The sequence below is a fragment of the Macrobrachium rosenbergii genome, chromosome 47, assembly GCF_040412425.1.
Source record: "Macrobrachium rosenbergii isolate ZJJX-2024 chromosome 47, ASM4041242v1, whole genome shotgun sequence".
Taxonomy (NCBI): domain Eukaryota; kingdom Metazoa; phylum Arthropoda; class Malacostraca; order Decapoda; family Palaemonidae; genus Macrobrachium; species Macrobrachium rosenbergii.
This window is the reverse complement of record NC_089787.1, coordinates 28078124-28095620: the sequence shown is the minus strand read 5'-3', so window position 1 is coordinate 28095620 and position 17497 is coordinate 28078124. Positions and strand designations below refer to the sequence as shown.

Here is a 17497-nt window from a genome sequence, read left to right as displayed (position 1 = left end):
TATATATATATATATATATATATATATATATATATATATATATATAAATGTATGTGTGTATATATATATATACATATATACATATATATATATATATATATATATATATATATATATATATATATATATATATATATATATGTGTGTGTGTGTGTGTGTGTGTGTGTGTGTGTGTGTGCGTGCGTGTGGTTTTGCTCGCTTTGAAACCAGACACAATGATACAAACTAATTCAAAATAGCCTTACTAAAACAAATACCTTAGCGTCCTTGTGTCTCACGTTACACAAGACAAGTATTATTCTGAATATTTTCGGTGCCAAGCCATCCCTACCATTCTTATTTATTTATCGTTTATTTACTTACAATTCTGACAGTAACTTGAAATACGAATGTTTTTGGTTCCATTGTAACTTGTGATGTAATGCAATGTGATCTCACTTGCGAAACATTCGTCCATCATGACGAATGAGTAAGGAAATTATGTCCTTTTTTTATGTAACTGAAGATAAAAAAAAAGTTTAACGAAAGGAAATGGAAAATGGTGGGGAGGTGGTTGAGGGGGGTATGGGACTCGAGGAGGCGAGTAATGATAGAGAATGCTAAATTAGTCGTGCCACATATATTTCTCTCTCTCTCTCTCTCTCTCTCTCTCTCTCTCTCTCTCTATCTATATATATATATATATATATATATATATATATATATATATATATATATATATATATATATATATATATATATATATATATATATAGAGAGAGAGAGAGAGAGAGAGAGAGAGAGAGAGAGAGAGAAATATATGTGGCACGACTAATTTAGCATTCTCTATCATTACTCGCCTCCTCGAGTCCCATACCCCCCACAACCACCTCCCCACCATTTTCCATTTCCTTTCGTTAAACTTTTTTTTTTTTTATCTTCAGTTACATAAAAAAAGGACATAATTTCCTTACTCATTCGTCATGATGGACGAATGTTTCGCAAGTGAGATCACATTGCATTACATCACAAGTTACAATGGAACCAAAAACATTCGTATTTCAAGTTACTGTCAGAATTGTAAGTAAATAAGCGATAAATATATATATATATATATATATATATATATATATATATATAGAGAGAGAGAGAGAGAGAGAGAGAGAGAGAGAGAGAGAGAGAGAGAGAGAGAGTTTATATTTATATTGTTGCACACACACACACACACACATATATATATATATATATATATATATATATATATATATATATATATATATATGTGTGTGTGTATATATATATGTATATATATGTGTGTGTGTATGCGTGTTTGTGTGGTTGTCATATCAAACTTATTTTATATTTTAAACCTAGACTGTCTTAATAGGTAAGTGCATGACGGTTTCTGATAATTTCCTTTTGCGTATTGATGCGTATCTGCTTACTCCGGTGAATCATAGACTACGCCTTATGGCTTTGTAGCGGCGCTGGCCCCAGGGTTTGCTTTGAACGTAACCAAATTTAGATCTCTGTGCGTATGTCCTTATGTCGCTGAGGCGACTTCAGTGTGGCTATATATGTCCTACAACATTTTGCCTGGTTACGAAATTACGGAGGAAGGATATTTTCCTATTTAGAATAATTTGACACTTAAATGCGCGATTTACAGCGACGGAAATTCTTCTGTTATGCTTGATAGAATGCAAGGACATTCCATTATTGCTTTAAGGCTCCACGTAACCTTGCCTATAGCTTGCGAAGCATATACTGATGTGCATGTATGCGCATATGTTTATTTGTTAATACCCCGCCATATATATTTATTTAATTGAGTTTAGGGTGTGTTTTTCACGCTATTTCTATTTTGTGGATGCTTAGTTGGTGAGTTTAAGGTTGTATAGGGTTCTTAAACATAAGTTCTTTATTTATTTTTGAATAATAATAATAATAATAATAATAATAATAATAATAATAATAATAAATAAATAAACACTTACTCAGTTGCGTACAGCTTGTTTAGACGAACTGTGTTTATTAAGAATACATGACTAATATAATTGTCTTTCTTTTTCTAAAACCTGAGCTGTACAGGCAACGCCATGTCCTCATCGAGCTCAGGATTAAAAAAAAAAGTAATGGAGTGGAAAGAGAGTTTGATCTGACCCCGAAGGCAGGGGTGGACGAACCTCCCAAAATGTCATGGGTCAGCGGAAACTTTTAGATTTTTACTTTGTCACAGGAAAGTTGACTGTTTATTTTATTTATTTATTTTTTTTTTTTTTTTTGCCATGAACGTTCCCTAAAAATCACCTGTCCTCGTTCCTCTCTTTCTGGTTGTCTGCGTTTGTTTCCAGCAAGCAGTTAATTACATTATCGTCACGTAATGTTATCTAACTTTCTAAGTCCTAGGATTGTCTGTCGGTATGCTTTGTTCATGTATGCCCAGTTATATTGTGTCGCCCATTTGGTTGTATTGGTAGCATGCGATGCTGCTTTCCCATAACAATGCTGCTTTTTCCATCATCATCATCATCATTATTATTATTATTATTATTATTATTATTATTATTATTATTATTATTATTATTATTACTACTGTGTTAAAAAGAATGACAGCCATTCTTTTTAACAGAACATGGTTAAAAGAGGTTTTACTCCCTTATTATTATTATTATTATTATTATTATTATTATTATTATTATTATTATTATTATTATTATTATTATTAGTTTCCAATGGCGTGTCTCTCATGTCTGTAAAAATCTTTAAGCCCCAGCATTCCACTCATAAAAGTGAACTATCTGACAAGGAACAATAGGAGATCTAATCTAAAAACACACTATCCAGGTAGAGTTTATCTTGATGATCTGAGACCGTAATTGTGCTGTGTCCCTGTTATTTTTAAAAGTCATACATATTAATGTATGTTAGTATGTCATGGAGCTGGGAGGATCCCACCTATATTTTGGGGTGGGGATGGTTAATAGGCGTGAGTCATCCCGCCGATTGGTATTTATCCTTATGAAGTTGGAATTGCAAACTTACGGTAAATCTGTGTTATGTCAGAGTTTCTCTCTTGGTGTTGACAGTAATGTATGATACGTTAAATTGATTGGTTAGAGTTGTATACTTATAATTGATGGAAATTTATCATTGTTGCATATTTCTTGTTTTGTTGATAATGGTGTTGATGCTTTGGATAACTGTATTGGAGTGTTGATGCTGTCAATGGAAAGGTTTTATCGTCATTATTGCTGTTGATGATGGCGAAAGTATGCAGAGCTGATTGCTCTATCGGGGATTTTAAGCGTCAGTAATTCAGGGACACAAAAGGAGATTCCTTTTTTATTCGTTCTTTAAATCTTCAGCTGAAAACCCTCTTGGACAGCGTCAACAGACTATAAACCCAAGAGCTTTCCAAAGGAAAATCAGCCTTCGGAGAGAGAAAAGTTATAGGAAACTGTGATAAATAGATAAATATAAGGGTACAGAAAATAAAACCGGTGCACCTGATATTCAGGAGACGTCAGCAGAGATCAGCAATGAATTCACTCCTCGCTTCAGTATTTGGAGACCAGAGTATTCCAACACTGCACTAGGCAAACTATTCCACATCTTAGTTGCAGCCAAGATAAACCTAATAGTAATTTATCATTTCTTCAGCAGAGGCTGGTAACCTCTCTTCAAACTTATTTCATCTTCAGGCAAGATCGAACTCCCGAGGTGTCCACATATTAGAATAAATTTTTCCTTTTGCTCGGTATTGTATATGGTGTATATCCTGTATATTAATCACTGTCTTGCTTGTATAGCCTTTGTAAAATGCTTGTCTTTCGATGAGTGTATTCCAGCAACGTTGTGTTCGTTCAGTACGGTCGGTGCATGGATAGGTGGCCGACAGTGAACGCAGCCAGTAACATGTACGTCTATCAGTAAGGTTAATCAGCATTGAGTCTGTATTTGATTGGGTAACTACCAAAGAATCTCAGGCGGTGTGGGCACATAGTTACTAATTAGGTATGGGATAATGATTTCGTTCCGTATACGAAAGTTAAACAAGCTTGCAGCAGACCTTAGGAGGCTGTTTATGCGACAGTTGCTCATTGTTAGGGTTGAGGTGTAATGTACGTATTCTGTATGGAGTGTGTGTGTGTGTATATATATATATATACACACATATACGTATATATATATATGTACATATACATTTATACAAATATCTATTGTATATATTACATGTGATTTTACAAATATCTACAGTATGTGTGTAATCTGCATTTTTATCAATTTATGTATGTAATTATAGTTATATATATATACATATATATATATATATATATATATATATTATATATTATATATATATATATATATATATATATATATATATATATATATATATATATATATATATATTCCTGCTCTCTGACGTTGTTGACTTTATATTTTGCAACCCCAATTTGACAAGCAATAAATATTACAAATGCTCTCTCATTCCCTCAAACCGTAAACGTCAATCACGTGTATTAATACATATGTACACTGTACATCCCTATTTCTCTCCAGTTTCCCTTCCTTCACGCCGAGAGAACGCCTCAATTAATATTGGTTAGTCGGCAACCACGGTCGAGTTTGGAAGGGCGGGCAGAGAGTAGCATGGGGGCTGGGGGTTGGGGGGGGGAGAGAGAGAGGGAGAGAGAGAGAGAGAGGGAGAGAGAGAGAGGGTTAGCGGTCGTTAGGATCGTCAGGAGTGTTAGTGACGCCACACGGGGAACAACAACAGGTAGTAAGCGCCGTCGACTCCCACCAGGTGCGTGGTTGTGTGCAAACCCTCTGCGCAAGCGCGCTCCGGAAGCCCGTTTAGTTTGGTTTTTTTTTATTCGATTCTTATTATATCCTCCAGAATTTGATGTCTGACGGGGGGAGGATTTTAGTGTTGTGTCTTATATCAGTTTAAATTTATGTATTGTGTCTATAAACTTTTAACAGAGACTGTTGTCATCAACGAAGAAACTTATATCTGACTGATCATTATTGATTAATATTCTTTGTATTGGTTTTCCCCATAACTGTGCTCGTTGTTCCTTTGTGTTATCAGTCAGCCCTCAACCCGATTTACGGGCGTGAAAATTGAGTTTTGTCAGTGGAATGTGGCTCCTTGGGTGTGATTTCTATGTTATAAATGTGCCTGTCCGGTTGTGTGATCGGAGACTTCGATGCATTTGTTGTGTGTATGTGTTTTCAAACGAATATATAAACGCCAGCCATCCAATTTCAAGTGTTTAGGATAATGGTGGTTTTATCTGTTAAGATGTGTTTGTGCCGTTTCTTGTTTGTGTAGGTCTTGATGCATTGATTAAGAAGTCAGAATTCTCTTGCTGAAGTATGTCGATTGCTTGATAAATACCTCAGTACTCATGATTAGCTCATGAATATTATTTGTTCAGTGGTTTGGTACAATAAGTAAGGTTTAAAGAGTTGCGACTCGGAGAGGTTAAAAAAGCCCTCGATAAGTTTTGACTCGAATAAACCGTATAATTCTAAGGGAGTTTCACTCCATGTTTCAAAACTACTTACAGCTCCTAAATTGACAATGGTGAAAATGCGATGATAATGATCATAATTATTATTAGTATTATAATTATAACAATATAAAGAAATGTCATTTGCATAATGCTTTCATGACGTTGGTAGCAAACTTCTTGATTTAATAAATTCAGTTATATAAAGCATTTCTCGCTTTTCGCAGAAATTCTCGTACGTTTGTTTCAGTGACGTTTGTATTGTTATTTGAGGAAAAACATCGAGCCCCTTTCCAAGAATAAAAGAATATCTAGCCTGTGGCCACGAGCGTGGAGATTAATGACAGAAACGTAACATAACATACATTTGACATTGTGTTATGCTTCTGTAAGGTCCTTGATAAGTTTCTGTCTGCTGTCATCAGTATGTCAGTTTGTTGTCTCTCTCTCTCTCTCTCTCTCTCTCTCTCTCTCTCTCTCTCTCTCTCTCACACACACATACACATTTATAATATATGTAGATAGATAGATAGATAGACAGATTATATATATATATATATATATATATATATATATATATATATATATAGTATAATTATGTATATATATATATATATATATATATATATATATATATATATATATATATATATATATATATATATATATATGTAATTGCATTCGAAATCTCTCTACCTGATTTTGTATTGCCACGTAAGCGCAAATAAATCAGATTCATTACTTCACCTCTCTCTCTCTCTCTCTCTCTCTCTCTCTCTCTCTCTCTCTCTCTCTCTCTCTCTCTCTCTCTCTCTCTGCAACAATTTGGTGACTAAGTTTCGTCCTTAAAACCTAAGAGCTGGCTGGGTACAAACGAGCACAGCAGCATTCCAGAAAGACTGACAAATAGTTCGCTAGAAAAACGGCACATCTCATCCGCTTTTAACAGCATAATAGGAGCGACGGCGATGCTACCGGCTTTTCATGGTATCAGAATGATGAGACTCTAATGTCTGTTTATTATATAATGGGAGTGGCGAGCATACCGGCTCTATATCTTTTATAGCATGGTAGGAAGGATGGCCCTTGCTTGCGTACTGTCTTCATTCCATCTTTGGGAAGCTGGTTTGGTATTTTGGAAGTTCGTGATGATTAACCTTCATCCTTATGAAATGTGTATTTTCGTTCAGGTTGCTTTACTATTTCATCAAAGTGTCGGTTAGGCGGTCATCATTATATCCATACTGGGCCAGGCCTGATGAGGAAAAGTGGGCGTTACCCCTTACGTATCTTTGACAGCGTGGAAGATTTATGTGAAAACAAAAGAAAGGAGAGAAACCCGAAAGATTTGAAGTTTGGAGGCCAGAAGGGGTAACTTCATTTCAGTAGTCTGCTCAACAGTAGTGTTTGTTATATTAGGAATGGTGGACTTTTTTTTCTTTCTAATAATTAATGAAGCTGAAATTTGGCAAAACGCTCCAGTTTTATTACTGTAGCTTCATAAGAACAGTTTTAAAAGAATCCATTTGCCTAAACAAAGAAGTTTGCTTATATAAAAACAATAGCAAATAAATATCGTTGTCAATTAATACTTTTTTGTAGACGCTTTTGATGCGTATTTTTTTTTAAGTTGCGCGTCAACTTTCAAGGTTAGTTAGCATCTAGTCATTTGCCGCTACCATGACGTCCGATACCTGTGGTTTTACGAACTATTGTATACAAATAAAATAAGTTTTGGCCTTCGGTTTTTGCGCAAGCGGAAGCATTTCCATTGGACGCCGCAACGATTTTTTTCACGTCAATCAGTATGGCACAGTTATTTCTGTCGGTTTTTATACAAACGACCTAATTGACTGATTAAAGGATTGACGTCACTTGGTTGAAACGATTTTTTCATCTCAATCAGTACGGCACGGTTATTTCTATCAATTTCTATATAAACGATCTAATTGACAGATTAAAGGATTGATATCACTCGGTTGAAACAGTTTTTTAATATCAATCAGTACGGCACAGTTATTTCTATCAGTTTTTATACAAACGACCTAATTGACAGATTAAAGGATTGACATGACTTGCTTGAAATGATTTTTTCGTAGCAATCAGTACCGCACAGTTATTTCTGTCAATTTCTATACAAACGATCTAATTGACAGATTAAAGGTAGATATCACTTGTTTGCTTTTTACCACTCCATTCTCGTATTGGAGTTGATTCTCAAGTTTGTTTCATGGCTGAAATGATTGAACGAACTAGTGTGTCTGGCGTTTTCACTTCTGTATTCCCACACGTTCATTAAAAGCTTCAATTTTCTTTCCTTTACATCACATATGTTACATTCCTTTTATTTTCAGCAAATGCCTTTCGTTCCTTTTACTTTATTTTTTATTTTTATTTTTATTTTTCTTTAGCTAATTTAGTGCCTCAAATAGGACATTATAACAATTGGGCTGCGTTAGTCAAGTGCGCGTTTCTGGTTAAGTATCCTTGCCATGGGCTCTTTAGGCCGTCTTAATGATTTTTCATGTTTTTTTGCTATTTCTCGGCATTAAGTAACCGCAAAGTTCAAGGGCGCTTGGGCGACAGTTTTATGTATCACTGAAACTGTTCTGTGAAGGTTTGCATAACATCGAAAAGTTCTGTATTCATATTTGGCGGGAATTATATTGGCGAATTGTCGGTCATTATTACCCCGTTAATTTTCAGTGTCATTGTAAAGGAATAGCATTTAGAAGCTTTTTTCCTAATTCTTTATAAAGAAATTAAAGCGTACATATCCATAGGCAGGAAGTAACCGAGTGATCACTTACCAGTCGGCCTTTTTAGAATGATATCATGATAATTTCCGTCATGCTGTGTTAAACAATCCTAGCCCTTATGCCTTGTTTAAAAAGAGTTGTTTAATTATTAGTTTATGTCATTAGCATTTGCAGGAAAGTATGTTATTTATTCAGTGCCTTAAGGAAGCTGTAGATTCTATAGAAATGAAACAACCATTTTTGAAGGACATCTAGATGCTTTAAAATTCCCCTAGAACATTTCGCAAGAAATTTTTACTTACATTTGAATGAAAGACTTTTTTTTTTTGTGCCCAACTGCAGAATTTATAATTCATTGGTGAGTTACTCAGTTGCTGAAATAAGCTGCTCTATTCGTTCTGAAGAAGATATACCAAGACGAGTCTATGATTTGAATTAAGTGTGGCTTTTACGACAGTTAGGACGACACAGTATTGTGTTAATCCGTGATATATTATATCATACTGAATACTGAAAGTAACTATAGTCCCAACAAAGTATGTGTTAACAAATGCAGGTGTGATTGGAAGAATCTCGTGTGTGCATTAGTTGGCATGAAAGTAACCCACCCCCCCACAATTGATGTTGGGATTCCACGTGAGCATGAATTCAAACTGGTAAGTTTTATTTTTAGTTTTTAGCTTTTATCCAAATTTATTTCTTTTGTTTTGTTTGTCACTTAACTGTCTAACCCAGACGTGGTCCATCACTCATATTTTTCAGATGAGCAGCCTAATGGCCCTCAGACGTGTGACTGGTAATTCTAAATGAGTGATTGACCTCTAGCGCCCTTAGAGAGCCTAAGAGCAACTTGGAGGGCATCAGCATCGCTCCACAACGTGCCCCGTCGCCGTGCCACAGTCTCTTGTGGCAGGAGAAGCAAGAGGGGTAGCAGTGCCCCCTTTGCTAAGCGGGGCGCAGTAAGTGGACGTCCCGTAAAAGAATTTAAGTTTGCCTGTTAGCCTCGTTGTGAGAGTGTGTGAATTATTAAGAGAATAAAACACAAAAAATAATAAGTATTTGGAACGAAATTGTTATAGAAGGTTAAACTTACTGACGTGTGTTTCTTGGAGAGTCGAAGAGAAGTGGGAAAACTCTCTCTCTCGAGTGTCTTGCCAGGAAGGTCTGGAACGCGGCTTAATAATTAAGTGGTTTGATATAACAGTTTTGATCGTTTTATCTCGAAAGAGTTCAGTGCCGTTGTAACTCCCATATCATCACCATGGTTCTGCTGTGGACCCAGCACGAAGGCGAGCGCCTCGAGCCGCAGCCCACCGACGGCGCCGAGGTGGTGCCGGAGCACCTGAAGGCGGGGAACAAGAGCGCCCTCAATCGCACCCCCGAGAACCCGAAGGGACAGCCGTCGTCGCCTTCGTCGACTTCGCCGGCATCCCCGGTGCCCACCATCAGGGTGGAAGACCTGAGCATCGGCGTCATCTCCGAGAAACACGTGGTCACCCTCAAACAGGTGTCGGACATCATCGAGAGGAACAAGGGCAGCGCCTACATCTCCCCGTCGGTTTCCCCCTCGACGTCCTCGTCCTTCTCCGGCTCCCCTTCGCCGCCCCTCCATCCCGAACCGTCTCCTCCTCCTTCGTCGGGTACCAACGACATCGCCGAGGAGATCTCTGTGGAGACCCTCGAGGCTGCTGCTGTCGAAAAGGCCTCCCGCGTGGCCGTGGACAAGACCGCCACCCTCGGCGCCTCCGTCGGGAAGTACGAGGAGAAGGAGGAAGAGAAGAAGAAACGGTCTGGCAAGAGGAAATTCTACACCCTTCCTAGGAACTGGAGGAGCAAGGCTGCGGACTTCATCCTCACCAAAGGTAACGTGTCAAATGGAAAGGGTCGTTTTTGGTGGAGGCTATACTCGTAGTGGGATTCTGCTGCTGCTATTATTATTATTATTATTATTGAAAAAATAGAGAAAACTCTATACAAACTGAATTCCGCTGATGCAGCTGTCACCTTCAACAACACGTGTATGAAAGAGGGTCTACTACCTATCATTATTATTATTATTATTATTATTATTATTATTATTATTATTATTATTATTATTATATTTCTGGAGAAACAAACGCACGGTTGTGTATGGGTACATATATTTAAAAATAAATCTCTACTGAGAGCTTTCGGGAATCTGTTGAAAAGGAGACTCATGCTACTATGAGCATTTATTTATTTATTTATTTATTTATTTATTTATTTATTATTATTATTATTATTATTATTATTATTATTATTATTTTTATTATTATTATTATTAAATTTGTGATCCAAAACAATTTTGGAAGGCATGATGCTTAGTTTAGGTTTGACATTTGTGTTACCATCATTAATGCATTTAGATTTAAGTAATCAAACATAAAACATTCAGATCTATTTTATTCAGTTTATTTTATACAGTGATGACTAATTAAAGTTTTTTGAACTCCATGGATTTGGCTTTTGTAGTAAACATAATACATACTGGTAAAAAGAAATATGAGGTGGAGAATCTAAACTTTAACTCAAGATTGTCGCATTCCACGTAGAATTGTATCTAATGATAACTGGGACTGAAGATTTCATATATTTTCCGTTTGCCCTCTTTTTTTCTTTCCTTTTTTTTTTTTGTAATAGCACTGTCATAGTGTCGCAACCAAAAAGAAAGAACGAAACTTCTAATTTCAAACATGGCCATGGACGGCTACTTAACAATACTCATGTAGAGTTGCGCTGTACGAAAACGGCAATCATGGACGGCAGTTCTCGCAATGCAGTTTGAGTTTCTTTGGGACACAGAACTCAGAGCTGTTCCGTCGACGGTGATATGCAAAATGTATGGACCGTTGGTTGTGGTTTTCGAAGTGTCGACATCAAATCAAAGAGAGAGAAAAGGTGGGCGGGCTGGTTCCTTTTCTCTCTTTGTAAAATTTTGGGAGGTCCTGTCGTTACGCAAGTTAAGGTCATCTTTACGTCTGAGCAATAAATAAGATTAATTTCCAGTTCACAAGAGAAGAATTGCTTATGAATCTTTGCCATTAACCTGACGTACAGTAGGAATTAGGTCCTATATAGAACCAGATTTTACTTTAAAATCAGGAAAACGCCTAAATGTTGAATGCCGAATTAATTATAGCTAGAACGGAGCTAGTTCTTATTTCAAAATGTTCACTAGTGCTCAGTATCAGGCTTTAGTAAGTATCTAGTGATATGAAACATGACTTTCTTCATAGGTTACGAAGGCTGCCGTTTGCATGGGTTGTGAAAGTCATAGTGTGTCCATTTTGAGTCGTGTGGCCTGGTAACTGTAAAGAGGCACTTCTATATTTTCTGGAGAAATCAACCGGAAATGTACATTTCAATTTTAAGAGTCTCTCTCTCTCTCTCTCTCTCTCTCTCTCTCTCTCTCTCTCTCTCTCTCGTAAATAAGAACGTAGGTTGTATGGTTTGGTATAAGATCTACCACATCCAGATTCATTATAAGACGTACTTAATGTACCATCCAGATGCATCGTACTGGATATGAGTACATTGGGAACAATGATCATATCTCTATACTTTCATTCTAATGTGCCACTTTATTAAACGTTTTAAATCGGTGCATTATTATTAGTTGAGCAGGTTCAACTGAACCCAGAAAGAGTTTTTTCGAAGCTAAGATCTTCATTTATCTATTTTTTTCATTTGATTTTCCTGAGTGTAAATGAATAGAAAAGAAAACTGACAATTTTTAGCCATTACCAACGCAAAACGGGACTTAAAAACACTGAAGCAAGTTTAACGTTGGTAATCACCAAAAACACCTTAGATTTTACTCTAACACACTCAGATATCCAGTCTGACCTGTATATATATTTTTTTTATTAGGAGGATTGCAGCGAAGATTACGCTAGTTTATGTGAAGGAAGCGTAATGCTTTTATATACGAGCAAACAACGCTGTTATAAGACAGTGCAAAGTAATCAAAGTGTGTTGTTTTGGAATACCTCGCCGTTTTATGCAGGTGGGATGTTTGGGTGCAAGCTGTACTCAGCACTTGCCAGTATTCGCTGGAAGGTTCTGTGGAAATTCTGCTAGTATAAACGTAACGTTTTTTGTTGTCATATTGCTTTTATAAATATTATCTTCGTAAAATGGGAAGATGATTGCATTTATCTTTACTTATTAGAGATGCCAGGTATCATCGATAGCATTTATTATGATACTTATATTTTACCTCATATTGTATGTTGTGGTTGATTTTATGCAGTCTCATACGCCAGTATTGTGATACTTGCCGGTTTCTAATGATCAAAGATAAATTTAAACAATACCAATATGAAATTCATCTAAACGATGATATGACAACGAAATCTTAGCATATATTGGCACATTATTTCTACAGAACTTAACCGTTTCTACAGGCGTCCGGATAACTCAGCCCCACACCATGAACCCACTTCATTATTTACAGAGACATGATCTTTAAAAATATTTAAGAAAATTGGGCAGTGGAAAAACGCCTCAGAAGGAAGGGAATGGACCCTCTAATCATGATTGAAAGTCCTAGAAAAGTAGTAGTGGAAAAAGACTAAATATTGAGATTGACCAGGGGAGGAATGGAAGGTAATTGATTCAAGAAAATATGAAAAATATGTCAGATGCAAATGGGAAGCTGCGTCAAGCCGTGCCAGAAATGGACTGATGTAGAAAAGGGACTGACAGCCAGACATTGGAACTGAATGAGGAAAAAGGGAAAATTTTCAGGAACTAAAGGAGGAAAAAGGGCAAAATTTCAGGAACTAAATGAGAAAAAAAAGCAAATTTTGAGGAACTAAATTAGGAAAAAGGGCAAATTTTCAGGAAGTAAATGAGGAAAAAGAGCAAATTTTCAGGAACTAAATGAGGAAAAAGGGCAAATCTTCAGAATCAGAGCGTCCAGTTGGAAAGTTCTGTTGGCATTGTACGCCAGTTCTTCTTTATCACATACACTATGACCCCTACAGGAAGCCATGATATCTTAAAGGAAGATTGGATAGGTCATAGCAACAACTGTGTGTACCGAAACTGTGATTCAATGGGATGGTCACTGTTTTGGAAGAGCGACAGTGAAAACCATTCGATCCTGTTGAAACGATCAGGTTTTGTTCTCGCCACGACCAGAGGTGCTCAGTGGAACCATTCGTAGACTCGTGTGAGTGGAATTGGAAATGTTCGTTATTTTATCTTTTCGTGAATCTGCGTTGGTTTTCTTGTTAAGGAGACTAGCTGGCAAATAGATTTGAATATCTGTGTATGTTGCTGCATTGTAAATTGATGCTGTTGATTCAGACTTTTCCTGACGAGGAGTCTGAGATGAACTGAAAAGTCCAAACCTTGCTTGGTCATTTAGATAAAGAGGCGGCCGTTGGTGTCGGGTGGGTCGCTTTAGTGGAAGGTGTTGCTTCAAGAGAGAGAGAGAGAGAGAAATGCGTGGTGCCACTGTACTTTATATATTTCATTTTACTCTTTTAGAAGGGAGTTAGACAGGATAGGAATTGATTGGAAGTAATAATGAATTATTGAGAGACAGAATGTGTATTTTCCCATATTGTCCTTCTTCATCAGTCAGCCATCTATTCCAGGTTATGTTATCACTTTATTCAGCGCATGGTAGTTTCGGCCTCCTTCGTGTAATGGCTGTTATGTTATTGTTGATTCCGGAAACACATTCTTTTCCTGTCTACAGCCATGAAAGCAATTTTCTTTGGTGTTCCTGGACCTGTTTGTTTCTCTCTCTCTCTCTCTCTCTCTCTCTCTCTCTCTCTCTCTCTCTCTCTCTCTCTCTCTCTCCATTCCTAGCGAAAAAGTCGTGTTTCCTCAGCTTGCCATGCGATTTTCTCCTCCTCCTTCCTTCCAAGAGGAGGAGGAGAAGGAGGAGGAGGAGGAGACATTTCGTTCTGCAGTGGTTTTCCGGGAGTACGTCATTATGGCTTCCCAAATCACAAAGGGTCCAACATTAAAAGTGATTTACGTCCATTTCCCGGCCGGCATCATTACGGTGGAGCTCTCGTGTGTTTTTGAAGGGCTAAGACTTCATGTTATTTACAGAGAGAGAGAGAGAGAGAGAGAGAGAGAGAGAGAGAGAGAGAGAGAGAGAGGGTTGAAATATTTATGGAGACTGAGAAACGAGAGAGAGTAGTTGGAGGAGTGAGATGGTTTCTCTTTCTGCTGTGTCCTGTGGTTTGCGTTTATTTCGATGTTTAGGGCTCAGGTTTAGGAAGCTAAATCTATCCAAGCTTCCTAAAGTCATTTCACGTCTCGAAGTTTATGGAAAATATGACATAAAAAAGTTGGTAATGATGAAAAAGAAACTGACATTCAGGAAGTTTTATCGGAACGCTGAACTTCAAAATATACTCAGTAGCAACTCAGATACCATTTGACACTGTTAGATATTAAATACAGTGTATTATATTAGTAAATATATACGGACTTCACTTGGAAAAGGTTAATTATATCATCTGATTTTGTATCAAGATTTCCTTAGTATTAGTCCAGCTGTCAAACCACCAAGGCTCAAGAATTTTGGATATATATATATATATATATATATATATATATATATATATATATATATATATATATATATATATATATATATATATATATATATATATATATATATATATATATATATGATATAATTCAAAACAGCCCCAAAGCATCATCGGTACCTGATGAAGAAGACTGTATGTCTTAGAAAAGCTTGTACTTTGTAAGTTAAAGAATCTGAAATCTAATCCATCCCGTCTTATTGAAGCCTAACACGGGTGATATGAAAATATATATATATATATATATATATATATATATATATATATATATATATATATATATATATATATATAATATATTTATAAATTATATATATATATATATATATATATATATATATATATATATATATATATATATATATATATATATGTACATATATACATACACACTTATATATACAGATAGATAGGTGGTATGTGTACAGTGAAGTTCAGTTCAGGCTGTAAGGAGGAACGACGCCGCTACCGGTAACGGAAGTTGAGTGAGGGAACAGCTGCTTCCACTAGTGCTGCTGCTCCTCCTGTTCCTTGGTGTTTCCGCCCCAATGCATCACTCACCTCTTTCGTGCGTCCGCTCTCTCTCTCTCTCTCTCTCTCTCTCTCTCTCTCTCTCTCTCTCTCTCTCTGTGTCTTGTCTTTGAGGTCCATGTTGCTTCCGTTCTGAAAGTGTTGTTTTTAAGTGGTGGTTATAGTTCGAATATTGTTGTGAAGATTTATCTGTCTGTTGTTCTGTTTTGAATTGTTGTTGTTCATTGGTGTTTTCAATTCAAATATTGTTAAGAAGATTTATCTGTCTGTTGTTCTTCTGTTTTGAATTGTTGTTGTTAATTGGTGTTCATAATTCAAATGTTGTTATGAAGATTTATCTATCTGTTGTTATTGTGTATTAATTCTCAGTTTTCAAAGGTTCTGATACAGAACTGAACGAATTTATCCTGTATTACTTCTAGATCACCCTGTACAACCTACAATCTTACTTTGCCAGGTTGTGAATTAAGAAAATAATAGAAATGATTAGGTGTAATTCACTGAATTTTGGACTTTTATTTATTCTCGCTACGTTTTACGAGAGTTCGTCATTATTTTTGAAAAGTTGATTAACTGTATGTACGAGTATATATTGTTAATATTGCTTCTGCAATATAGAGATTTAATTATCTTTTGAGATTTTTTTTTTTTAGATTTTATAACATTCAACGTTCCTTCCTCTTTGACGACTATTGTTATTTCCTAATTCCCATATTTCTTTACACATTTATATTTTTGTGTGTTCTATATTTTTCTGTTATTCACATTCCACTTTTAACACATCATGATTGCGTTTTCATGGCCTCCGTGAATATTCCATTTTGATACGCACTTTATAGATTGCTTGTACTTCTTGCATTATTTCATTATTGCTATTCACCTTCTCTTTATTTTCCTTATACATTCCTCTTTTTTCCAATTTTTTAAACATCATTTATATATCGTTTCCCTCTCTCGTTTCTCTCCCCCACCATCCTTCGTTCTTTTTCCTTTCTCGTCTCAACGGATCCTTCCAGCTCCCATATTGGCCGTGCTGCCTCCCCAAATATCGGAAAAATCCCCGGTATTGGGTATAAGGATTTTTTTCACGGCCAGATTTTTCCCGTCTTCGCCTTTTCCAGATTTTGTGGGGAAGTTCCTTTAATTGTGTTCTGGCGTTATTGTTATTTCTGTTATATTGTTACTGTTATTTCTGTAGGATATTGGTGGTGATTGTACTGTTCATTGGTGGTTATGGATCTTGTTGTGGAATCTTTAAAAGTATCATTTCTTTCATTCGTGTGTCTTTTAGCTATAGTTTCATTATCCATGTATCCATTCTCTTCTTATATAATGAGCGCGCTACTGATTTGGGCGTCTTTGTATAGCCAGAAAAGCTCTACACGAAGCCGTTATTTAGAATGAAGCAAATGACATCGTTTAGATATTCCTAACTCTTACTACTATGGCTCCGTCGAGCATTACAGTTCATGGTGCGAGTGCAACCTCTGCCGTATAGCAAGCCTTTCCACCGAGCACCTCCTCCATCTCTCCTCACCCAAACAGCCCACTTTTGGCCCTCTTGCCTCCAAATTTCTGTCTAGGACACCTTCCTCCAAAGCACTTCATTAGAGTCATTTTGAAATTAGCTTTAGTAGTGTGAATTTTAGTTTTCTGAAAAGAAAACTGTTGTGCCGGCTTTGTCTGTCCGTCCGCACCTTTTTTTGTCCTCACTTTTTCTGTCCGCCCTCAGATATTAAACTACTGAGGCTACAGGGCTGCAAATTAGTATGTTGATCATCCACCCCCCAATCATCAAACATACCAAATTGCAGCCCTCTAGCCCCAGTAGTTTTTATTTTATTTAAGGTTAAAGTTACCCATAATCGTGCGTCTGGCAACGATATAGACCAGGCCACCACCGGACCGTAGTTAAAGTTTCATGGGCCGCGGCTCATACAGCATTATACCGAGACCACCAAAAGATAAATCTATTTTCGGTGGCCTTGATTATACGACGTACAGAAAAGTGGATTGCGCCGAAGAAACCTCAGCGCATTTTTTACTTGTTTATGATAAGGATGAATTAGAACCTATTAATATCAGTGTTCGTTTTATCGGCCTCGTT

General features: G+C 36.5%; 1 protein-coding gene across 38 annotated transcripts in view; it reads left to right on the top strand.

Annotated features, from left to right (window-relative positions):
- Positions 1 to 17497, top strand: part of LOC136830697 (actin-binding LIM protein 2-like) — a 634275-nt gene that overhangs the window by 235762 nt on the left and 381016 nt on the right. For 19 of the 38 annotated variants that reach the window (XR_010850719.1, XM_067090440.1, XM_067090437.1 and 16 more), the window contains exons 1-2: positions 4704 to 4789; positions 9023 to 10122. The exons of 18 other annotated variants lie outside the window; for them this stretch is intronic. Coding sequence is in view for 18 of the 20 variants with exons in the window: in XM_067090440.1 (XP_066946541.1) it covers positions 9522 to 10122 (601 nt within the window). In the remaining 2 variants the exon portion in view is untranslated. Of the gene's footprint in view, positions 1 to 4681; positions 4790 to 9022; positions 10123 to 17497 lie in introns of those variants that run through there. One more of the 38 variants, XR_010850718.1, reaches the window with a different exon arrangement.